This window comes from Dermacentor andersoni, chromosome 5 (assembly GCF_023375885.2).
Source record: "Dermacentor andersoni chromosome 5, qqDerAnde1_hic_scaffold, whole genome shotgun sequence".
Taxonomy (NCBI): Eukaryota; Metazoa; Arthropoda; class Arachnida; order Ixodida; family Ixodidae; genus Dermacentor; species Dermacentor andersoni.
In genome coordinates, this window is record NC_092818.1 from 162,487,925 (window position 1) to 162,514,589 (window position 26,665).

The 26,665-nt window shown below is 48.2% G+C and overlaps 1 protein-coding gene across 5 annotated transcripts in view; it reads right to left on the reverse strand.

The window, feature by feature from the left end:
• The window catches only part of LOC126531540 (serine/threonine-protein kinase minibrain-like), a 136,130-nt gene that overhangs the window by 68,257 nt on the left and 41,208 nt on the right, over positions 1–26,665 (reverse strand). Inside the window, exon 2 of one of the 5 annotated variants that reach the window (XM_050179093.2) lies at positions 21,564–21,679. The exons of 1 other annotated variant lie outside the window; for it this stretch is intronic. In XM_050179093.2, the coding sequence (XP_050035050.1) occupies positions 21,564–21,657 (94 nt within the window). In that variant the 5' untranslated portion in view covers positions 21,658–21,679. Of the gene's footprint in view, positions 1–20,404; positions 20,491–20,522; positions 20,684–21,563; positions 22,035–26,665 lie in introns of those variants that run through there. 3 more of the 5 variants (XM_050179091.3, XM_050179096.3, XM_055071237.2) reach the window with 3 other exon arrangements.

Sequence of the window (26,665 nt, forward strand, 5' to 3'; positions counted from 1 at the left end):
ACACTGTCAATAACAAAGAACGAAGTGGCGTCTTCCAAGGCGTCTGTGAGCGAGCCCAGTGGACGCGTGCTGCCGCGCACATGGAAGCGCGTCTTTGTGGATGCAAACCGCCATTCCTCGCGAGGCGCGGCAGGCGCGTAGACGCGAGCTCACGCGCGTGCGCAAGCGTACGTGCGGTCTCGGCTTTCCAGACACGATCGTTATCGCGCATTGTATGCTCTGCGCTTGTCAGCTCAAATTGGCCAGACCTGGTGAGGGGCCCTTTAAGAACTATAGACGCCGGCCAACGGCACATATGTCACAGGAAACAGGGTCTTCGTGAATTCTGCCTCTCCCTTATTTATTTATTTATTTATTTATTTATTTATTTATTTATTTATTGTATGTTTGCTTGCTTGCTCGTTTTGTGACCTTCGCGGCCATCGCAAGAGCTCCGCAGAGGCTCTTCGCCCAGCTCAAATGTCTCGCACAGCGTCAACAAACATCACGCGCTCGCTGGTCCTCGATCGCATCGACAGCTGCGCTGCATGAAACGGTCCGTGCGTGGCATAATGACATCCATACGCGTCCTCCCTCTACACGCAAACATTTTATCCGCGTCCTTCTGCGAAAACAGGCAAGGGCGAGCGCAAAGAAGAATGTATAGCTCGCCAGTGCATGCGTGCACGCATCGGCGACAAGCAGATAGCTCGGGAGATTACGCGGACCTTCCACACTTCGGTCCGAGCGCCTCGCATGCCGATGCATCCACCTGCCGCGCCGCGTCGTCCTGTGCCGTTCGTAATCTGCGGGGTGAAGCCGTGCGTGCGTGCGTGGTGGCACAAATAAACGTTGCCGCGGGGGGGAGGGGGGGATGCCTTGGCTGCGGGAGCAAAACCTCTGTCAACCTTTTACACGTTTTCACGCACACCAGCAGATGTCGCGTATTCTGGGAATCGATGTTATGCAAAGCACTTTGCATGTATGCAGCTGGCTTATCCTGCTTTGTGGCGGGATCCCGCAAAGCATTAACGGGGCCAGAAACGCGTCTGCGTAAATCGAGTGGTTTGTGACACGAGCGCGCACGTGTGCGCGAAGACAGAAGCAAGTCGATGATGATGGCGATGACGATCGTATTAAGGCAACATGATTACTACGTCCCTTCGACGCGAATTTATGCAACATGTCGATTGTTGGGTTCTGCATGCATGGATGCTGAGCGGGAATAAGCGAGGTATACCACCAGCTTCTAGATAGCAGGCCTGTATGTGCACGCTGCTTTATGGGATCGTGCTATATATACTTGGACCGAAATTTTCATTGCCAAGCCCGGCGTTACGAAATCAGCGACGTCAGAAATCACCGCGGCTTACTTCGGAGCGTAGATCCTAGGGCAATAGGGCGAGGTAGCATGACGTCACGGATCGAAGTGCACTAACCTCGTGTTATCTAGGAGGCACTGGGTATACACGGATTGCGACTTCATCTGCAACTGAGCATTGTACAGTCGTAAGTGTGCATTTCTACGTCTTGTAGCACACGTCAAAGCGACAATGACACTTGTATACTCCGGCGAAATGCTAAAAACGCGATCAACTTGAGTCGATCGTGAACGCGGTGCACAGAGTCCCACAGCTTCCACGCAGCGTCAGCCGCTACGAGGAAAGTAATGGGCACTGCCGGCCAATCCCGAAAACGGTGCGAAATCTAACACAAGGCCTCAAAGCGCGAGCTGTATAATTACGAGGAAAGAACACGAGAAACTGGCACGTTTCGCATACGCCGCGAAGTCTCGATTAGATATATAGTCGGCTTTGGCACGATAAAAGGGTATGCGTGTGCGATCGTGGCCAAGTGCTCGGAACACTGCAGGCTACTGTGCTCTAAGGCGGATAGGTTCGATTCCACTGTCGGTCGCGCATTTAATTTTATTAGAAGCAGGAAACGCACGAGGCTAGACAGGAATCTACTTACCTACCTATACCCACCGCATAGTACTTGGAATGAGACAAACAGTGTTTTACATTAAAAACTCGTAAACTAAAACTGCTGCTCTTAAGAGGCGATGCCATTCAATCGTGACGTAAGACATATTAGCTTTAAGGCAGTCGGTCGACCAACGACAAACAGCACTTTCAAACGAAAAGCTTTGTGAATTCGGAAACAGGCCCCGTATTCGCAAAACGTTCTCGCGCCAAAAGACTGGTCGTACAGAAATGCAAACCAATCACAGTGTTTGGACACTTGCGAACGAAAAAGCTGCGATGGCGGCGCGGTCAGTGGCAAGCGGTACTTGTGACGTGACGGCCAAGCGACACTCGCAAGCGACGAACAAAACGTTCGACATTTCAAGGAGAGGCGACCAACGACTTAGACCGCGCGGCATTCTGAAAAAGACTACATGCGAGCGACAGACAACTTGAATTAACGCGAACTCTGAAGGCGTCGTTATATGCGTGGCGAAAAACCTACGGGATTTTAAGAAGATTTCAGGCGTGTATCGAGGAAGGTTTCATACAAGGTGTCTTTTTAGCTGCATCAAATTTTTTTGCGGTTAACTGTGGCTGACAGCATAATTTTATAAGTTTATAAGAAATCAGAATACCAAATTGAATAATTAATGTAATTACACTAATTAAAAATTTAATTAATTTGCGGCACATACTTAAATTTACTCTATGTAGCCGGTGAGTTCGCAAGGCGTATCCACTTGGAATGAAATGTCAGGACCACACCAGTTTCGGGATTCGAATTTTGAAATTATCTGACCAAATGCACTGGCGTTCCAGTTACTTTTGGGCTTCAATACATAAGACAGTGCTTTCAGAAGTACGCGAAACGGCAGTTCGTTTTTACCGCAGGCTCGACGGTGCATATCGCTAAAGCGAAGCCATCCTCAGAATTCGTTCCAAGTCGATGTGCTTTACAAGCTCAATATCTACAATTCGTGGGTTTAAACACATGCCGTAATGTAAATAATTAAAAAGTTAATTCGCGTAATTGTATTAATTATTCAATTCAGCATATTGATTTCTTGTAGAAGTAATGGCCGCCTCATCGAGTAAAATAGCTCAAGGGTTACAACTGCGCTAGCTGCCACAGACATTTTTTTTTTTTTTTTAATTTGGTGCATACAGAAAATAGCACCCCATATAGACGCCTTCTCTGATATAGCTGCGCTCGCACAATAATTAATCGCCCGCAACCGGTGCGACGGCTTAAGAGAAAGCTTTGGCTAGGGGGCTTCTGTCTAAATACACGTGAAAGGAGAAATCGTTCTTCTAGGCAACCACTGCACCAAATTTGATTAGGTTTGTTGCATTGTTTAAAAGAAGGAGTTAAAATCTAGTGACTGTAGTATAGCGAATTTTCTGTTTACGCCATCAATTGTTTAATAAAGATTGTTGAAAACTGCGAATTCTCAGAAGACGAGCTATAAAGTTTACGAATGCTCTGTAACCCAGCAATGAAAAAATGATATCACACTTCTGTAAATTACGTCTAACAGCACATCTAAAGCATATAAAATTGGTGCGTTATACATGGTTCTCAAAGAGATCACTAATATGCGAGTAGCACTTTTTCAGAACCCTTGTAAACAGTGTTACAAATTCAGGCAAGATATAAATTGATATACAATATTTGTCCGCTTATAGGGTATTCTAACAGATGCAGTTTACAAAACTGCGATATCTGTTCTTGGTGCATAACTACGAATTTGTAAACGTAGTGCTTTACATCTCTTTTTTCAAAAGTTCTAATTTTTGAATAATCCATCTAAATGCTTCAGCGCTTAAATCAAAATTCCCCTTGCAGCAGTTAGCGAAATTTAACTTTATCTCTCAAAAGAAACAAATTTCAATAAAATCGGCCAAGCGATTATTTCACACAAGCGTTTCTGCGTTTTACGTGTATTTGAGCAGGTTGCATCGGAGTAGGTACCGAGCGAAAGCTTCCTTTTAATGCGAATGGCTCGAATCTGTAAGCGCGCAGCTTTAATTAACCTCGAATTAAGGCCGCGCCATATATGGATGTCTCAAGATTCATGATCGATATGAAGCCTGATATTTCGTGCTACCTTGGTTACGAGCTTTCATTGCCATATTCGATGAACAGAAGCCATTTCGCTCGGCGTCACAATTCTTTAAAGCCTAACAGCGTGTTCCTTTAAGCGAGTTTTTATCTTGTACTTAATTCATAGAGCTGTTTTGGACTATGGTATACCTCTCAGCACCGGGTGATTCAGCACTGGGTGATTCACACCACGACGTGTGATTCAGACAGAGCGCCAGAGATGGAGGTCACGTGGGGATTACACGCCAACTCTCCGCTTCGGCGCGGGAGACTAAGATTGAGGAGCAGCAGCGGGACCTTCGGTGGCAAGTTTCCAAGCAACAGTGATATGCACTGGCACACAGAAAATTATGATTGACATCTAGACGAATAACCTATCGATTTAACTCGGTTTAATGTTCTGGTTTAGTGTCATTTTAAGGGCATATCATAGCGCTAAAGACGAATGTGGCGCCCTTCCCTGTCGGGCAATATAAGAATCATTATACGCATGCGCATTCGCTGACGTCCTGCGGTAATTATCGCTTCTTTTTCTTTACATATAGGGCGTCCCAGATAACGGTAGCGAAGCTACGCCAAGGAAGAAAAAAAAAAAAGATTAAGAAAACATGGTGCAAGATGCGATCTTAATGCTTACGGTGTTCGGTCCCCAGACCCATATATGACGACCGAACACTATATGTATTATACATTTGTATCATGCACCGTGTTTTTCAAAACTGTATTTTCGTTGAACAGCTTGGCTAACGTTATATGGGACACACGGTATTGCATGCCTCCCACTGTGACACGCTCGCGCGGAACATCACGCGTACGCGCACACCACTGCCAACCCGCGCTGCGATTACGCTCACCGTGCATCGGCAATTAACGTTGCGACACGCCGCTCCTTCGGACTCTTCAGCGCACGGGTTTGGATGCCAGTTCAGAGTTGTTGCGTGCGACGAACCCGGCGCCTTCGTTAAAGAGAAAGATGCATGCATGCTGCGCCCGACAGACGATCTCTTCGTATGCATGAAACGAACATTGATTGTTTTTAAGGACAGAGAAATAAAAAGAATAAACGGAAAGAAAGAAAAGAAACGAAAGAAAACATAGCGCAGCTTATAAAAATATAGCCCAGCTTAGAGCAGATGATGTTCTACAGCGACGTCAGTGTTTCGAGGGCATCGACCCGACTTCCAGGTCAGCTACAACGTCACTATAGACGTCCTGTCGCAGGAAAGAAGCCGCGACCGATCTGACACTCAAGGTAACTACGTCAATGTCTGCCACTGCGAGAAAGTTAGTCGCAATAGCAGCCGGTGCGATGGCACTGCACTCTGGCGTTCAGATGTATATACGAGCCTGCGTCGCATTATATCTGACACGCGCGCGTTGCTTTCTTTGTTCATCATATTTGCGTCTCTCAAAGCCAGGGATGTGCGAATAGCGACTCTTTTTTTTGACCGAATCGGCGGCCGTGCTGCAGCTCGGACCCTGCAGGACCTGCAGGCCAAGGTCATCGAGAGGGCTGAAGAAGCCGCCCGGGCCCAGGGGCTCATTGCTGCCTAACCACAAGGTCACCCGTCAATACCTTGTTTTCCAATAAAGTCTTTACTCACTGACTCTAGACCGAATCGAATACGAATCGAATAGTGCCAGAAGCGAATAGAATACTATTTCGAATAGTTTTCGAATAATGAAGAGCCGTTATCACAATTAATATAAAACGATGTTCATATCCCAGTATTCTTAAGGTTAGCAAGTTTCTGTCATTACATAGCACATTATGACGCGTCGTTTAGTAAAAGCACAAATTAATTAAGCATTTGAGCAAACAAGTAGTTTCTTCGTATGCACAAGACTCGTCAGAAAGTGCATGCGAATGATCGCTGTGCATGTATATCCTGTAAGAGGAAGCTTTAGCTCGGGTGCTCCTATATATACATGTAAAAAGGAGAATTCGTTTTTCTCAGCAACCACTCCTCCAAACTTGACGAGGTTTGTTGCATTTAAAAGAAAAACTTAAAATCCAGATACTGTTCGTTTCGTATTTATTATTTAGGTCGTCAATTTTTTTACCAAGAAACTGGCAAAAAACGCAAATTTTCAGAAAACGAACCTATGAAGTTTACAATTCTGTAACTCGGCAATGAAAAATGATCACAGTTCTATGAATTGCATCTAATAGTACATTTAAGTGGACAAAATTGATATGTTACACATGAATCTCAAATAATTCTTTCTTTCTTTCTTTCTTTCTTTCTTTCTTTCTTTCTTTCTTTCTTTATTGTTTCCTCAGACACAGTCTAGAGGGGGCCGAGGCTAAAGGCGACAGAGCGTCTGACAAGGGCCCCGGCCCCCTTGCACAATATACACAGACAAAATACATCAACAAAGTTCAGTCAGACAGACATCATAGGTTCAGACAGTGGGCAATATTAAAAAGGGAGACTAGTCACTGCTCGAATATGAAGTCAGCAAATAATTGGAACAAAATATTTACATGCGCAACCTAATGTCTGCAACGTAAATACAGAACACAGCAATTCAGTTATCAGTCAGCACGTTCAACAACATCATTCATAGTAATATGGAAATACAGCTTTTGCAGAACCCTTGTAGGCAACGTAAAAAATGGCGTTATATATAAATTGACACACTGAATTTGTCCGCTTTGAATGATCTACTGGACGCCGTTTACAGAATCGCGATATCTCTTCTTGATGGAGAGCTATTACCTTGTGAAATTCGTACTTCTATTTTTTCGAACTTAAGTATTTTGATAATTCTTTCAACAAAATTCAGGCCATAAATCTAAAATCGGCTTCTAACAGTCACTACAATTTCTATTTCTCTCTCAAGTGCAACAAATTTCATTAAAATAGGTCCAGAGGTTATCTCAGAAAAGCGTTTCTGCGTTTTGCATGTATTTAAATAGGCAGCGTCGGAGCTGGGCCCAAGCTAAAGCTTCCTCTTAAGCGACTTAAGCCTGCTCCACCAAGCAAGTTATTATGTTTTATGTGTATACTATGCCCGCGGGGTAGAAATTTTACCGTACCTTTGCTCCAGTGTTCTGATTACTCGGGCGCAGTTGATGTTTTGAAATATTCGAAAAGTATTGGAAAAATATTCGCATTTACGAATGGCGATTAATCGATTCGAAGACCGAATCGAAAATGACATATGTGTCAGTCATGTATGAGCTTGCGTGATTGGCGCACCTCGTATATTCTTAGTCTCATATTCATTCGTCGCGACTTCGACTCTCGGTCACGCGGCCGCATTTCGACTGTGGCGAAATGGAAAAAAAAAAAAAATGCTCGAGTGCTTAATATTTAGGTTAAGTAAAACGGTCAAAATTTTTCCTCGAGGCCTTCGACTATAGGCTCCTTAACCCACTCTGCAGTTTCAGTATACGTTAAACTGCATACTTTAACTTAATTTATCAATTCACACACCTGTGAGGAGATGGAACAGTCGTGCGTCCCACACGTGGGAGAGGTCAGCCAGCCGGCTTCGTGCTTTCGTGTGCGGCCTATTAATACATCCTAGCTTTTCGCGCCGTACAATACAGTTGAGCCCATGACGTGTATAGGCCGCGGCGACAGCGCACGGGACGTTTCTTCGCGGCTACCGAATCACGCTGCACGTACAGTAGACAGGCCAGTTGAATGACCACGCCTTTCGGACGTGCCAGCCTGCACTCAAAGGCGCACTGCAATGAAATCTAAACTGGATCCTGTAATTTCTTTTCTTTTCTTCTTCGGGGTCCGCGCATCCACAAAAAAGCTCTCACGCTACAGCACCTGTGAACGAAAAGAATTGCGAATTTGATCGGCCCCCAATTGTATTGACATATGTACCATATGCGCTGCTGCACAACCGGTGATTCTAGAGATTTTGCATGATCCCTCTCTCTCTTACCCATGCGACCTCTCAATATGGCGTAACGACCATCAAACTTTTCTAAGGTGAGACAACGATAGCTGGTAAGCGAGAAAAAAAATAATCACCGTCCAAGGACTCCGCACAAATGGTTAACCAGCGAAGCTGAAACGTGTGGCGCCGGTGTTTATCGCTGGGTTAATCCCGAGGGCTCGTTAAACGATGGCTTGGTAGGCTGCCGTATCCTCGGTACGCAGTTGCTGCTTGCGCTCGGCTGCATGAACCTGTTCTTGTGCCCTGCATCGAGAGCTGCTTGTTCCTAAGGGGTACGTATGACGCGTGGCCTACCCACTTAGGAGCCGGAGACAAAGTGCAGCGCGCGCGCTCGGCTGCGACGGAGAGCAACGACGTCACTACTGGCGCAGCTAATCCAACACCACCTAGATAAGACAAGGCCTTTTCGCTCCAATCCATGACGTCATGTTACCCGGCCTGACTGCCATAGAATCTAATGGGGATGCTCCGGAGTAGGCAACAGTGATTTTGACGTCACCGCTTTAATTCCGCCAGCCTTATCAATGAAAATTTCGGGCCAGGTAGGGCGACGGCATGAATCGGAGTAAACAGGCCTTGAGCTATCTAGGCGCACCGGCTAATCACGCGTCTGTCTTTCTTCGCGCATGGCGTTGCACCGGAACAGTTTTCGGTGTACTGGCGACCGACAGACGGACGGAGGGACGGACTAATCGGCTAGCCATATACACTAAAAAAAAAAAGTCAACCCTTCAAGAAACGCTGAGAATGATGCACGGCGAAAAGGGGGCGAGCTTGGATCCACCACGCGTGTTTCAAAGCCCGCAGCATCCACTTACCCACATGAATCGCCGACCAACCGAAACGGTCAATATGCATGCGCAGACGAGGAGGACTTCTAAGGAGAGGCAAATCACCGCGAGGATCGGAAACCGAACAGGCGCGCCGAGCGCCAGCTGTTTTTTTTTTTTTTTTTTCCGCGTTTCACTCGAAACACGCAATGCCACCAGCAATGATGGCACATACTGTACACACGCACAGCCACCCAAATAAGCGAATCCGAAGCGAGACAAAGCATATGGAGAGGGGAAGGGGTGGATAGGGGTAGGAGGGCAGACTATACGGCAATGGGGAGGCTTTGAGTCACCTGCATGTGCGCTTGATATAGCACAGGTGCCGCTCTCCGACCGCAGTCTGCACTGATGCTGCGGGCGGGAGTGTATATAGTACTACACGCATCGCTCGGCTCGCGCGCCCAAACACGGTCGCACGCACGACAGGGGCCGCATGGTGGGCACATCAGATATACCGTATTCCCTCGAATCTAGGCCAGCCTCGATTCTTGGCAGACCCCACCCCCTTTTTCGGAAGGTCGAAAAATAAAATGAGAAATTTTCTTCGAATGCGAGCCGACTATGCATAGAGCAAACGACAGCAGCCACAATAAAAAAGAAGAAAAATAAATGTGACACATACTGCCAATGTCCACTCCGCCAGCCACGCAATTGCACCGCCTCACTGCACAGGCACTACTGTACTAAGAGTGTGCGGCCCTGTCGCTTGAGGGCGCGCACCACGTCCATGGCGGTGACGGTTATTAAGAGCGCGTGCTCAGTTGCTCGATCAGCATTTTGTCGAAAGCTAACTGTAGAAAGGAAAAAATAGGAAAAAGAAAGCAGAAGGAACGAAAAAGACCCAGAAAGAAAAACCGCTGACTGTGCCCACACTGCACATATTCAATATTGTCAAACTGGCGCTACAGTTACACTGAGCTGTAGTAGAACGTACTATATGTACTACTACTACGTGGCTGCGGCAGCGGATAGTAATGACAACATTATGTCTTTCGGTGCTGGCGTTAGCGGTGAGCCATTTTTGGAGTTCCGACGGTTAATTGTTAGCGAAACCCTCGAATCTAAGCCGACCTGGCAGTTTCGATACTCATGTTTAAAACTGTCGGCCTAGGTGAGAATAAATTCGGTATATGACGCAGTCAGTGGCTAAAATCGGGGCCGCGCGGTCAACGCGCGTATATATATAGTGGCGGCCAAGCGAAGCACGCCGTCAAGCTTAACTTGCCGAAGTATATACCAACGGCCATTAATCAACCAGTCGTGCTTTCGTTTGCCCACTTATACATGCACTGCCGCGGGGAAGGGGGAACAGAGTTGCGATATCCGCAAGCTCGACAAACTGCCGGACAAGAAAACGCCCTAATTACTGTAGATGTGAACCGTGCCTTCCTGCTTACTTTTACTTTCTTTCTCTCTTTTTCTTTTCGACCTTACACGAGGGAATGCATGTATGACTCGTGGGTTAGGGTAACCTAACCGTGATGAGGGTTTAGATTACCACAAGATACAGAAAACAGGCGGCAGGTGGTGCGGGAAGATACTTTGCGTACAATTTGCGCCACACACAACACACACACGCACACACACACACACACACACACACACACACACACACACACACACACACACACGCGCGCGCGCGCGCGCGCACGAGCACGGTTTCATTTTTCCATAGTACTGGAGCATCAATGCACTTTAGCCACATTTTTTGAAGACGTATTTGTTGAGATCAGTGTCATAAATACAAGATTTTCTTGCTCCCACTCTCTCTATTTCCTTAACGGATATGATTGCATGTATTGCTCGTCTTCAACTTTCGAATTCGGCGAAGAATTGCTTAGTTAATTATAGTGAAACTCTGATATGGGAGCTTTGAAATCTACACGGCCGCTCGCGATGTCAACAGGTGCGGCCGACCTTGAAGACGTCTTGAATTGAAGCCAACCTGAAATGATGGGTCCGCGCCCTTTCAAATATTTATCTCCCTGCTATAAATGAACTAACTTGAAAAACTGTTGCGGGTAGAACACTCCTTCGAGCGCACATGACAATTTCCAGCATATAACCAATATTTGCCATGCGGCCTGGTCCTTCGAAAAGGGTTACACGATGAAAACTGTGCTCGCGCAGCTAACAACCAATAGGCAAACAATAAAAGAAACTAAGGAGAACGTACAGGGTGTTCCAGCAAGCACGGACGCGAGCACAAGTAAAAGGAACGGACAAGACAACGTTGGTTGTCCGTCCTTTGTCCTGTCTGTTCATTTTACTAGTGCTCGCGTCCGTACTTGCTGTAACACCCTACACGTTCACCATGCACCAACTGGCCCTGGCAAAACGCCCTCGCACGCACAGTCGGACGAACCGACAGGGCGAAAACGCTGGGCCACAAAGCGCTCGCCAGAATGGGACGCCCTAGTCGGCCAGAATCGTTTCTACGGGGTGAGCCAGCTAAGCACGCCAAGCGGTTGGTTTATCCCGAAGCGCGCAGATCCACCCGTCGACGCATACGTGCGTGGTCCCCACTCGCGTACTGCAGCTACGTAAGCTGCGAGCGCAGGCGCACGCAAGACAAACGGCGCCTACTCGGAAGACGTGTCGCGCGCCGCATAGCGGAGCGTTTATAAGTGGTCGGTCACTGTCGCACGCTCCCCTCCGTTAAACGCAGCGGGAACGTCCGAGCCAGCGCTCGCGCCGAGACGCAAACGTCGCTTGCGTCAGACACACAAGAAAAGCAGGACCACCACAAAAGGACGGCGACGCGTGCACAGTTGCTGAAGGTCCTTAAAGACGCCCGCGGTCGCGTGTATACCGTCGGTGACAGTGAATTTGGAAACGGCCGCTGTTTTGACGAACCAGAAGCTCGGAGGCAGGGAAAAAGAAAAAGCGAGGGGCGGGAGGGAGATGAAGAGAAAAGACGACGTTCTTTTTTTTTCTTTTGTCTCTCTCCCTTCCCCTCCCTTTGCCTTTTAAACGCGAGAAGACGCACTCCCTGCGGCGTCTGACGCCAAACAGCGACGTCGTCAACGCAGGCGTGTCCATATACCGCCGGCGCGGCACTAGGCGCCCGTTAGTTCATTTTACTTTTTGTTGTATTGCCTTACTGTTTTTGTTTTCCGTGCAACTTTTGCGTGCTGCTCTTTGTGATGCCCCGCCCTCTTTACTCATTTTCTTTTTTTACCGCAATTGTGACGAGAGAGTGAGAGGGAGGAGCAAAGAGCCTCCGCGGATTTGCGGCAACGTTTCTTTGCATAGTCGCTTTCGATTACAGAACTTTCTATAAGCTGGCAACAAAAGCACACGCTTTACTGGCGATTAAATCCAAGCGATAGATATGAAGTCATCCTTCGTATCTGCCTCAACAAAAGCGTTCACCTTAAGTTCTTTTGTTTTCCTTTGCTTTATTTACTTTTCGTAAGCAGGCGGCACAGTCTTGCCGTGTATAATAAATATCTCTGTTATACGGCAAGAGTGTTACGTTCTCATTAAACACTTTCTTTATTGTCGTGCTCTTTCTTCAAGACAACCGAGACTAACGAGCCTTGTTCGTGAAGGAGCGAAAGCAAGACGACACTGGCACAGCACTAAATTCTTTAAAAAAGAAGAAGAATGCGAGTGAGTGAGCGAGAGAGTGAGTTCAGGAAGCGCGCAACACAGCAAGGCGTGCCTAATGTAACAGTTTAGCAGTGACTCCGGGAGATCGAGGAGCTAAAAACCATAAATAAAGAACGAAAATGGAAGGAGCTACCTACGGGGGAAATCCGTACTAAGGGCTCTGTGCTGAAAGCGAAGACACGCCGCGGACCTTGCAAAGCATTCTATAGCAGAGTTAGGAGACACCTCTTGTTCGTTATGCGACAAAAGGCCACCGACGGCTTACTGGCTGACGCAGACCTCGGTCGAGCACTCCCGAATATGTTCTCGAGACGGTACACAATTTTGTCCACGGCCCGCGTAGGGTTCAAACCTTCGAACGTATTCACACTCCGCGTAGCGGCTGCCTATACGTAGGATGTCCCAGCTAACGTTAGCCATGCTGTTCAACGGAACAAATGACTCAAAAGAGACGGCGCAAGATCAGGGATGGAAGCGGCCAAGGAAGTTTTGGAGCAGCTCTGAGAGCAGCAAATTTGGCTCTTTGGAGCAGATCTGGAGCAGTAATTACGTGTTGTAGAGCAGCTTGGTAAACGTCAATATGGGAGAAATACAGGCATATGAAGAAAACGTGTTCGTTATTTGGATTTGCAGAACACTATTAGGTTGCGGCAGATCAGCTCTGCGGAAGCCCGCAAAGGCGAGCAAAATTGATCACAGCGAAATATTGTCATCCACGTGACTGTAGCATGAAGCTACAAAGGAAGATACAAGTTTCTCAGAAACCAACATTAAATCGCATACCGGATGTGCCAACTAAATGTGGCCAAGAAAAAATAACTTGAGCTTTCCCTAGACAGCGCTTATTCAATGCTGACATGCCTCTTTTAATGCCAGTCGTCATTGTGAACAAGCTACTAATATTCAATTTTAATGAACTAACAGTTCTTGCTTTACCGGTTCAATGAGGTGCCAATGCAAAGGTTGTATAATATGACGAAAAATGACCGATAACAGCGTATATAGCAACCTTAATCTCGTGTGGTACTCCCCCCCCCCCCCAAAAAAAAAGCCTACGATCTCTTTTTTTTTTTTTCCAATGTCCACTTGACAAGGTTTCCCCGCGCCAGTAATATAAGTAATCTCACATGTGAGCGTCGTCATCAATGTGTTGTGTATCGTCATCAGTGTGTTCTGTATCCTCCATGACACCCGAATAACATAATCGCTCTTCAAGCTGGTTTTTATTGCCTATGCGTATGTTACCAAAAGGTAAAATATTTTTTTTTAATTTGAATACTACTGTTAGCTACCAAAAGCTGGACATTCATGTACGCGGAAGCAGTAACCATTTTCTAACGCCTGCTACGGAAAAAATTGCATAATTGCCTAAACGCAGAGATAAAGATGGAACTACGTGCAGTACATTGTCATTTTGCTGCTGCATCGTAGATCTTCACCCTATCTCAAGGAATTCGAAGCACACTTCAAGGTTGCTTTCCGCCATCCGTGACAACAAAGAAGTCTAGCTCAATTTGGTGTCAGATTTATCGAAAGCAGATGACAAGAATATGAGTAAACCACTTTAAGGTTATGCACGCAACGGACATCAAATCCAGAATGACTGTTTTGAGTAATCGCTTGCAAGTGAATATTGGGGGGGGGGGGGGAATTAAGGCATGTGCGATACACTGTACAAAGGGTCTTAGGAGGGCATATTGCGAATGTGCAAACCTGGACCACGTCCTTGCAACGGTCCCGCTTTCCGAACCGTTACAAGATCTGGCTACTTCACATTCGATAGGGATCTAATGTGAAGGATCGAATAACTGCTGAAGCGGCGAGAAAAAGAGCACGGCCGCTCGTTACCAGTGCCCCTACACTGTTTGACTAGGTTTGCGTAACGATCGATGCAATCTTTGGTGCGCTGAAGCGCTGTGACGGTTACAGTAGGTTTTCTTTTCTTTTTTTCTTCTTTTTTTCACGGGCTTTCTTCCTAGTCAAAAACGCTTTCACGAATTCTATGTTGTTTTAAATACTGTTGCCCATCATTTGTCAACGTCGTTCACAACGTTTCCATTGACATCTCACCGATTTGGTAAATTTAAAAATTGAACTAATTAAACGTATTCGTGCACAATGAACAAGAAATATTCACAGTGACCACCATTAACAACACCCATCAAGGTGTACAGTGAGTGCTGTTCGCGTAGTGCTCTCGGGTAATTTTTAATTTTTGGCGACCTTTAGTCAAGATAGCAGAATACCGCAGAATAAACTGCGAAGTGATGTACTGGTCATTGCACTTTTACCAATATTTCACATCGCTTGCCGAGAAAACGCTCAGAGATATTTTTGAAAACAGTAAAGGGATAAAAATGCTCACTGGCTTTCCGGTCTGCGTCATCTACCAATATTATCAATAAGCTCGGTTATTCGGGCTTATTCGCGGTTCTGCCACAGACGCCACAAAGCCAATTAACGTAAAACTGCAACCGATATTCTTGCACCAAGCGATGGTTTATTAAAGTTTTCGGACGCGATCGGTCGGACGAGTTTTCGGACGGGACCCTCGCCTGTATATATACTATTAACAACCAGCTATGTATCTTGAAATAATAATAAACTGAAACTGAAAGTTGACTAAATATGAAGCTTTACATACTTGGCTTGCGTTCTGCAGTAGTAAGAGCCTGGTATTGTGTGGTGTGGTCTGGCAGAATACAGTGCAGCAAATATGAGTGACGATGCGGTTGCCATTGAATATTTGTAACCAAGAAGTTTCATGAAAGCAAGCAGGTCGTTTGTCGGCGTGCCGCGCTATCCCGGCAACCGGACGTGGCGTATGTGCGAAATAGATGTACAACGTCATACGCACGGCGCTCGCCCACCAATCGATGCAGACGTACCAATATTGGGCGCAAAATCTAATGTTAAGAGGAAGCTTTAGCTCGGGCCCAACTCCGACGCGGCCTATTCAAATACATGTAAAAACGCAAAAACGTTTTTCTGAGATAACCCCTGGACCGATTTTAATGAAATTTGTTGCATTTGAGAGAGAAAGTTAAATTCTAGTGACTGTTGGAAGCGGAATTTCGATTTAGGGCTTGAATTTTGTTAAAAGGATTTTCAAAAATTCCGATGTTTGAAAAAAATAGAAGCAGGAAGTTTACAAGCAAATAGCTCTGCAACAAGAACAGATATCGCAATTCTGTAAACGGCATCCATTAGACCATTCAAAGCGGACAAATTTGATATGTCAGTTTACATGTTACGTGAATTTGTTACGTTGTTTACGAAGGTTCTGCAAAAGTTGTAGTTACACAATACTCCATTTTTTGAGGTACATGTGTAACATATCAATTTTGTCCGCTTTAGATGTGCTATCAGGTACGATTCACAGAATTGCGATATCATTTTTTCTTGCTGAGTTACGGAGTTGTAAACTTGATAGTTTCGTTTTCTGAAAATTTGCGATTTTTGCCAAATTTTTATAAAAATTGGACGACCTAAATCGAAAATTCGAAACCAACAGTCACTAGATTTTAAGCTTTTCTTTTAAATGCAGCAAACCCCGTCAAATTTGGTGCAGTGGTTGCCGAGAAAAACGAATTCTCCTTTTACATGTATTTAGATGGGAGCACCCGAGCTAAAGCTTCCTCTTAAAATACATAACGAAACTGATGAGCTATACACGCTGAGCAGACTGTATACGACCTTATTCGTTCAGCGCGGCTTTCCTTCACGACTGCCCCGTGAAACGAGCACCAGTTCAAATCATCTTTAGCTGGTCCGCGTATACGCATGCGCGTAACACCTTTATAAAAACATTCGTAATGCATTGCTTAGCACAACACGGTTGTCCATTTCTTGTGGCCTATAATTGCAATGATACCACCAGACACGCCCACACTCTATATAAAGACGCCGACGCTGAAGCAGATTGCTTATAGGCTTGGATTGCAGGGCTAATTAAGCGCTATATAGCCAACGCGCGTGTGGTTGCCACTGAACACGCACGTCCTGCTAAATTTGGAAACTTCATTCGAAATTAGCGTTTTGGCAGCTCGATGGTGTGGCGCAAAATGGCGCAGCACTTCCATCCCTGAGGATACATACAATTATAAAGCCTACGGTGTTCAGTCGCCTGTGGCACGACAACCGGACGATATATACACGTCTGAAGATCGTATAGCTGGCACCATGTTAATACATATTTTTTTTTATATTCATTTACTTTGAACGGCTCGCACTTACACCTCGCGCGCGCTGCCCGCCGCTTATCGTTTCGTGGTATAAATTACCCTCAAGTGGCTTCGCGCACGAGACCGGCATGCGCTAATCGGCGATTTAGCGTCAATGAGCTGATAACACGAGCGTGCCGCTCGCTTGCTGCATGTATGACCGAGATTTCCACCGAACAGAGGAAGTCGCGCATCGTATAGCATTGCATGTTTGTGCGCATCTGTAAGTGTCACAACAAGCAAGAGTTTGCAGTAGTTCCGCCAGTGTTACCTAATTCCCAGCAGATGTCGATTTTTTTTTTTTTCTCACTGAAGCTCTATATATAGTTGGTGGGTCATCCTTGATTTACTTGCAGTGCAAGGCGCAAACATGGAATGGTCCGCGTTGTCTCTCGTTTAACCCAATGCTTGGCCTTGCGCTGCAAGTACATTCAAGCAGTTTTATTTTTCTCACGCGCGCCATCGGACCTCGTTCTCCTTAGGTTTCATGGCACATCACATATATATATGGAATGCCGAACCTATATATACTGCGAACACAAAGTGTTGACGATACCTCTTTTGCCACGAAGTATTTATGGTATAGGCGGCGTCCACATCCACGGCCCAGCGACGGCTGCCTCTGATTAAGAGAAACAGATCTCAAACACCACGCTTTTTTCGAGGCCAAAAGCGCCGAAAGCGATTTCGGAGCCGAAAACAGGTCTTGGCCGCCACGTTATGTCGTCACTTATTGTTCAGGTATTCAGGAAAACAGCAGCGGTGCACGCAGCAAATGGGCTTTGAACCGCTGCAGCATCCGAGGTGAGCCCGTCTTGAATCAGCCATGCAATGCAGGGCTACAATAGTTTGGATCCATAATTGCCGAAAGGCGGGCGTCTCAACACGAACTCAAGTAGCGCGCACCCGCCGTGGTTGCTCGCGGTGGCTGCTCATGGCTGAGTGGCACTGCCAAATACAGCAGCGCAACGCCGGCCACGTGCTTAACCACGCGGGGTTGTGCGGGATCAAATCCTAGCCGGGGCGGCCGCATTTGCACGCATGGGGGCGAAATGCAAAAACGACCGTCTACCGTGCATCATTGGGTGCGCGTTAAAGAAGCCCAGGTGGTAAAAATTAATCCGGAGTCCCCACACTGCGGCACGCCTCATGATTAGATCGTGGTTATGGCACGTAAAACCCCAAAATTAAAAATTAAGTAAATACGTAATAAGTAGTGTTTCCACGCATATATATATATATATATATATATATATATATATATATATATATATATATATATGAATTAGAAGAAAGGAGGTTAACCGAGGGGCCTGATTTTTATTAATCATATCACAAGAAGCCAACAAAGACACCAAGGACAACACAGAGGAAATTACTTGCACTTACCAATTGAAATAAAGAAATTGTAAATTAATGCACCCGTTAATGGAACTCATTAATTGACAATTTCTTTATTTCAACTGGTAAGTACAAATAATTGCCCCTCTGTTGTCCTTGGGTGTCTTTGTTGGCTTCTTATGATATATATATATTAACTTGCTCAACTTTCAGTCGGAGTTTGGAAGCGCGAAAGCTTACCTTACCTCTCGTAGCAGCGGCAGCGTCCATTTTCCGGACCAATTCCGAAGCCACTTCGAAGCCTGCTCCGAAAAGCGCCGTTATCCTTCTCAGTGCCCGCTGTCTTAGCATAGTCACTGGTTTCAGCGTGCATAGTTCGTTGTAAAAACGAATTATATTTTTCAAATTGCAATGAGCCGCATTTATAGGTTCTACTTGTTCCACTGTGTGCGAGTTGGCGCTCCCGGTCCAGCCAAAGTGACACCGGTCGCATTCAGAGATGGCCTCCTCCAACAAAAAGCACGCGTCTTCCACCGCGCGGTAAGTAATCCCTTATTTCTTAATTAACAGACTGCCTTATAGCAACGCTTGTTATGTAGCCCTTTCATAAATCAGTAGGTCAGACGCGTATAACTTAAATGCTAAAGCTATAGGCTGTAATTAGCAGCTCAGGAGACGTTAACTGATGTCCCCGATCGGTATCTGTGGTCATAATAACTACTTAAGCTTACAACGAAATAATGGACTGACGAAGACGCTTACTGCAAGAAAGCGATATCGATTCATTCGGATCCGAAAGAATGGGAAATTGGTGACGACAATGCCAAGGGCTACGACGATGCCGAGACTGAGAGCGAAGACCGTGGTGACGTCGCCGAGATCGACACACAAGACCGACGGCCGGCAGCAAGTGCGCGTCGCAAGTGGAACTCACGTATTTTTGTTTACATTTGTTTCTATAGGAAATTACATTGGAGGAGCTCGGCTGGTCAACGCTACAAACTTTCGAGCTGAGAATGAGCTTCATCTTTGTTCCTATCATGTTTTCAAGCTTCACCAGTGATGATAAATTCCACTGCCCATTGATGACATCACATGCAACACGTGTTTCTAGACTACGTGAAGCTTGAATCCCATAGAAAATGTGGAAATCCTGATTGCGATGACAAATCTTTAGTGAAGTGCCTCAAGTGTTCGAGTGTTTCTTTGTTTGCAGAACCGCAACTTCTTTGGTGAGTTTCATATACCCGCCGAGTCCCACAGGACCGGACAAGCAGATTTGAGCACATTGCTACATTATTGGTACGTAGTTTTTATATTGCGGTCTTGTTGTACGCTTAGCTGTCAAATAAATAAGTTTAAAGCAAATCGTTCGGGAAGATTAAACTTGGAACGGAAGAGATCAAGTGACTCACTTTAAGTTAGTCCAAGCCAAGCGGAATGAATGTCCGACATCTTCTGAATTATACGTAGGCTATACTTATGTTATACAACGCCTGGGGCAGTGTTGCTGCCTTTTCAGTTTTTATAATCGGGAACCGTCCATGGGCCGTCAAAACAAATTGTTCGAACAGAAGGCGCCGTTTGACGTTAAATACTCGATTCCAAAACATCGAATTGGCGTTCATCTGAACACAGAGAAGTAAACGCGACTCTTGTAAATAGTGCATTGTCCGTGAGGGATTCTCTTGGCGTCTTGTATGTTTGCGGCGCTCGCTCGTTTGAGCATCAACGCGACGGACACGACGATGCGTAGAAAGGTTAACGCCGTTCGACATTCCGCCAGCTCTTGCGATAAAATAACGCCACGCACAGTTCTGCACTCTTCGCCTCGCCTCTCTCGATTCGGCGAGTGTGGTAAGGTTCGGTGGGACTTGACAATTAAAGTGTTCAGTAATGATTCTTTATTTTCCATCTGTTTATCGTACGTGCATCAGTACACGTACAACACATTCACCTTAGCAACCTTATCAAGCATTGATTTTACCTGCGCCGATCGAGGTCTCGACCAACCAGCCAGTAAGAACTTCTTTTTTTTTTTTCCCCTATGCATGGCGGAACCCTCCATACGACCATGTTCGATTACTGACAATGTCAGAGGAGCATAACCTAGTGAGCAGCGCGTGAGTCACTGGGAAAACCCAGCACAGCCATAGACAAATCGAAACAACCACCACCGATTCAACAGCCGCGCACCTAATGGAACAGATGCGACCAAACGGAGGATTAAGTCCATATTATTCCGCAAGCATCTGGCGCCAACAGCTTCCTCGGACAAACTAGAACGCATCCGAAAACCTCGGCATCGGGTTAAATAAAACATCTGCAAGTGGTTGACGACAGGCTGGACTCCAAATGCCACTGTGTCGTAAGCTGGGCGAATCCGCGGTTACCACGATCGCGGTTGCCACATACCGTGCTGGAAGCGGTTGGGGCCGATAACTGCCCTTTAGCTGCGACCCACATGCAGCCCGACTAAGTCTCACGCGTGCGACGAGTCTCTTGGCTGCACCGGCCGACTTCAAGGGCTCACCGGGGTGTTTTCCGGGTACACGCGCGACGCAGCCAAGCCAGCTCCGGACGGGAGACAGGGGCGTGGGCCGGGGAGCAGAGCCCCGAAGCGACCGCCCTTTGCACAAGCGCGCTTTCGCCGTTGGCCAAGGCCGTCTCGGCGCCGATAAAGCCCGGCGGCGCGGCGGCGCTCGCCCCGAGGTCGGCTCGCTCGTAAAATAGGCGGGGGGGAGCCGCCACCCGGTAGCAGCAGCAGCGGCGGCGGCACCCTCCACCCCCGCGACATTGTTGCGAGTGCCGGCTCCCCTTATCTGGGAGCCAGGCCGTTGCACAAGAGCAGCGCGCGGCGCCGACGGCTGGCGCAAATCGGAGCATCCCCTCCGCCCCACCCCGTCCAGCGGACACGCGCAACTGCTGGCTGCCTGTTGGAGAATGAACTGAAATGGAATAAACAACGGGGCAGGATTTCGCAGGCAACAGACGGGCCCGCCGTTCCACACGCGTGACGCCTGTACGGCTTCTCAGCACCGCGCATGTCCCTCGCGTATGCGCGGCTTGATAGGTACGGGCACTTGAAGTGTCTGCTTGCGTGAGTTTGTACACGGCACGCAAGCAGGCATGCCAGACGCCGGCGCGACGACTGCGCGCACAACCGAGGAAGAAGCCCTTTCGCACGCGGAGGGAGGTGGGTCCAGAAGACCCATGCAAGAGTTGGCTTTGCCAAGGGTCGTTGAACATGCTGCCGACGCATGAATGAGTGCCGTCGTCACGGCCTCGGTGACCACGATCGCGCAACAGCATGGCACCAGACGGGCATGTTCGGCCGGCGGAATGAGGCAAACGCCCACGCAGGTGGCGCCGCCGCTCGGCAGAGCACGCAAGCTAAGCGAGCGGCGGCGGCGACGACGCCCGACGAGCCATGCAAACAGAGAGGAGGGGAGGGGTGCGCACAGACTGGGGGAGGAGGATTGCGTGGGGGAGAGTAGCCGCCGCGCGAAGGAGGGAGGAAAAGACTGGGCTCGCGGCGGCCGTGTACAATCTGGCGGCGGCCTAGGGTACTCACGCTTGACGCGGATGCTGTCCAGGTGGAAGAGCTGGCTGGCCTTGTTCCAGTCGGACTGCTTGGCGAGCAGGACGGGGTCGTCCGGCGTGTCCATCCCCGCTGCCGCTGCGCCGTCACTGCGGGCCACCACCATGGATACAACGGGGCACCATTCAGCCCGGGCCAACAACACTTGGGGCACACACCACACGCACACACACTCGCGCGCGGAGAGCACCACCGCTGCAGCACACAAGCACACACGGCGCCGAGACAGAAGAGGCGCAGCTCGTTGCCCAGTGAGTAGTAGCGTAGTAATCCAAAAGACGGTTCACCGAAGGGCACAGCAGCGCGCTCGTTTTCACGGAACCATCCCCATCGTGGACGCCTCAATCCACCGCCGCCAGCGCTGTCCTTTCGGAGGAAACCAACATAAAGTTTCGCCACTCGCAAAAAGCTCCCCTCCTCGCGCCGCGTCTCTCCTCGTTTGCTGCTCTTCCTTCCCCTCTTCCCTCCCTCTCCCCGTCGGCGCTGGCTCTTTTCTGCGCTTGACGCCGGCGAAGGAAAGCGCGCGCCGCCGCCGCCGCCGCCGAGGGAGAACGCACAGGCCACAGGCGCGCACAGCAACAGCGGCGGCCCCTGGCGTCGTCTGCGATAGCGACGCCCCATTGGCCGCCACAGCGCCGGGCCGACCAATTGCGGCGCAGCAGACACGGCGACCCAGCCGACGACTGCGGCTGGCGTCGGGCCTGGCGAGGCGAGCGACCGCTGTCGGACCAGCGGGAACTCGGGGTCGTACGCGACAGGAATCGGCGGAAACGTAACTATTAAGGCATCCATTCCCCCAAAAACAGAAAAAAAATGCCCTCATCTGCCTGCTACTGTTCGCTGGCGTCTATACTCGTCCGCGCCGTCGCGGAAAAAAACCTCTCGCCAGGCCAGCCACGCGCGGCGGCACGAGCAAAACAACAACAAAGCGGTCTTCGCCGCACAACACGGTCCGCGTTCGACGAAGGCGCTCCGCTGCCGGCGCCCATCCAGCTCGCCCCGCACGACCTAGAAACAGCAGCGGTCGCCTAGCCGCGCCGCGAGTTTTTGAATGAACGCTCGAGCGCTGCAGCGGATGCACAGAAGTGTCGGGCCGCGCCTACGCTCGTGTAAGTACGTACGCGCGCACGCACGCTTCCTCCAAGGACGGCGGCGCGTCCCCCCCCACCGCGACCACCACTCCAAGACGGCAGGCAGGAAGCCCGCTGCAGCGAGAGCGCAGCATCCGCCATCTGACAAGTGACAGATAAAGAAAAGCGGCCAGCAACGCTTGGTCCCCGCTAACCCCGCTTTGCCAGCTGTGAATGAAGTCGGCGACAGGCAGCCTTCACCCCCTTTCCCCCTTTTTTACGTCGGACCCGGTTGAACGAACGCGCACCCCGCCTCGAGACAGCTGCAGACGCGCACTCGATCGGGCCGTGCTGTACTTGCTTCACTCACTTCTCTTTCGCCGATGCTATGCCCGTATAGGAAAGGACAGGCGATCACACAGGCGTGTTTTGAACATCCTGCAACGGGAAATTCAGAAGTGCCGCAGGCAAGCGAGCGGAATATTCAGGGGCCTATCGACTAAGCTGTTCAGCTATAGTACCGAAGCTTGAAAGCCACGACCCAACTGTGTACTCGGCAAAAGAAGCGCACCGCAAATCCGTAAAGTCAATCTCTTCCGTTTTGGAGGCATATAGAGGCAACATACAATTTTGGCGGATATGTGGAAAATTGTTACGTTCAATAGAACGTCTAGCGGTCGCCGTAAATTCGATGTCATCTCTACGCTTGCGCGCGCCTACGTCGTCGTGGGACCACGCGGGTACGCTCGAAAATCTCGCGCGGACGACGTCGACAAAAGGACCTCCCGTGGCCTAGATATTGCACGCTGTCAAATAGTTACTGCAGGTGGATCAGAAGACGTGCTCGCCAGCGACACGCAGTTCGTCTTCTACATGTACTCGTCCAAATTACGAAAGTCAGCACGGCTATCACACTTGGCGGTCGAGAGCTAGAACCCGTGCCAGAGCGGGGCACCAAAGAGACCCAGTTGACAAACACGAAGGCGACGCTATACACACACTTAAGCGTTCACGCAACCTATATAGCCGCAAAACTCCGAAAGCTTCGCAAAATACGCGCGCGTTTCCTGTCGGCGATTATGCACAGAACTTCCCCCCCCTCCCCGTGCACATAATTTGGTTTTCTTTCTTTTATTTTTTCTATCCAAGCGGAAACTCCATATTTCCTGCGAATTAAAACACTTCTTGCAGAAGTGCTTGAAGAACTGAAGAACAATAACGTCAACATCACCGTCATCTCGAGAATAATAAATCTAACCACTTATTCAACATAAAATTGAAGCTGATATAGGAAAAGCACGCGTTTATGAAAATCCATGTTTATTACAGAAGACCGAGACTATATGTCATCGACAAGGAGGCCAGCTGGAATAACAATCAAATCGACAAGAAAGGAACGGCGACCAGAGAGATCTCGCGAAATGTGCGCAAGTTTGAAGGACGGCAGGGTGAAAAAGCCGGCAGATATCCCCCGCCCTCTGGGAATCGATGTCATGCGAAGCAGTGTGCGGGAAGACTACACCAAGTTAACGAAACTCGACCGTGAGGACACCAAGACGTTTCATGACCTACATGACACGCATGTCATGATATTCATGTCATGACCTATCATTTATGTTCGTCATACACTTTTGTCATATACTATACCAATTTTAGTGCATACCAAGTTAACGAAACGACTATGCATGAGAGCAGCAAGACGTAGGCCGGTGGCTAGATGGATATACTGTCAAAGTGGGAAATGTTCGCCAAGAAATGCTTCACATTTAATAAGTTCAAGAATCGGACACCCGACAAAATTTTGTGCACATGGACGGCGTTAAAACGCAACAGGCTCAGCACAACATGAACGTCATACGCTCACATTGCAAGAAACGCTCCTGTTCTCGGCCCCGTTTCTTCGAACCTCCTCCAAGCGCGAAGTCCACCACCGCGTTGGCGTTTGAACCCTACGAAGAGGTCAGCTTGCGGATGTTTTACGTCAGATATAGCTAGTCCTGCATGAACATTCAAAGAAAGCACGGTGACAGTATTTACGGCGGTTATAGAGACGGCTTAATAGCACGGAGTAGCGGGGACAGGTCACATGGTCCGCTCTAAAAAATTGAAAGCACGTAAATCACCGCGACGGACGAGCGCAGTATATCGAAGTGAAGGCTTCTGGGTCGCAATATAGACTCCTCCATTGACGTTAAGGTACGCGTATATACCCGAGCCAATAGCAGACGTCTCTTTGTGGAGGCTGTGCTCACGTTATAACCAAACCTCACAACGGAAAAGTCATTTCCGCCGACGACAACGAGGAATGACACTAAACCAGGGAATAAGGACGGTAAAATAATAATATTAAAAAAAAGTGATTAAGGCAAATTCGTGTGCACACAAGTGAATGTACATGTGTTGATATGGGCGTTCCAACTAACAGTTACCGCGTGCCACTTCGTATAGGTTCTGAGGAGAGTGCCTCGACATGAACAATATACTTTTTTTTTTTGTCAAATTCGGCCTTTCCGAACCTCACATAGCAAATAGGAAAAGAAACGTAGATACGGGACAATGACGACCGCCTGCACAGGCAGTCCTTACGTATAGCACAAGCGGAATTTTAAAGTATACAACGACTCAAGCACAGCAAGCTGAACACGTGTCGATACCGAACCTCTGCACGCAACTTCGTCGAGGGAACGCTAAGTTGGCCTCATTGTTGAGAGTTCCCGCTCGCTCAACGAGAAAAAAATAAGAAAGAAAGGACACTGCGCTAGTTATGGATAATAACAAGCGCGAACGTATAACGTCAAGTGCTTAAAAAAAAAAAAACTTTTATCTATCGAGGCTCTACTTGTGTAGTATAAACTGTATATTTGCGAGCAGCTTCCAAGAGGAACACCTGTGCTGCATGAACACTCAATCGCAACGATGCAAAATCGAGTCACCGATCTCTACTCGTCGCCGATGTACGGACGAAAAATAAAGCGAATTCCTGCTGCAAATTGTGCAAAGTTGCTTCACTTCCTGCCCCATACGCCTATATACGCGCTCGAATGCGATAAAACAAATGGAGAGAAAACCTATACATCAAATGGATAATGCGAAGACCAAAGTGTACATACGATATATACAGGGACACGGCGTTGGCGATGTACGGCGACGTGTTTGTCAATTTATAGGAAATCGATGCGTATGAAGAATAGGTAGCACGTGCGAAATCGAACGTATAACATCAGAATGAAGCATGTCCAGAGAGAAAAGTGTGGCGCGTTCGCGTTTACAAACAACCGACGGCCTGCTCGTTCGACCTTTCGTCTCTCTCACTTCGAGGAGGTTATATATATTTATGGCGCACGTCAGTCTGAGCGCACGCGGCGTTGGCGAAACGTCGATGGATCTAAGTGGTGGCCAAAGGTCGAACAAAACGCTGCTTGCGTCGCTCGCGCCGGGGACAGCACGCAGCCGTGTTTACGGACAGTCGACCCTTTATATATATATACGCGTTCGTATTTATACGAGCAAGAAATAAACGACGAAACAAAAAGAGAATCGCGTGTTTTCTTGCACAACACGCGCTGCGAGCAAACATAGCGTGCAAACCAGTGTACCGATATACCTGTAGTGTGTGTGTGTGTGTGTGTGTGTGTGTGTGTGTGTGTGTGTGTGTGTGTGTGTGTGTGTGTGTGCGTGCGTGCGTGTGTGTGTGTGTGTGTGTGTGTGTGTGTGTGTGTGTGTGTGTGTGTGTGTGTGTGTGTGTGTGTGTGTGTGTGTGTGTGTGTGTGTGTGTGTGTGTGTGTGTGTGTGTGTGTGTGTGTGGCAGCACATTATGTACATATATAGCGGCACACACACACGCAGCGACAGATGGTACACGAGTGACGGCGCTGTCAACGACGCGTGTCTGGCGTTGTTCAAAATGCAGCCCGTGGCCTCTGAGATCTGGCAGCGCACGGTGACGGAGATCTCGGATGCCGTGCCCCATAGAAAAGTCTGGCGATAGTCTACGAGAACTGCATG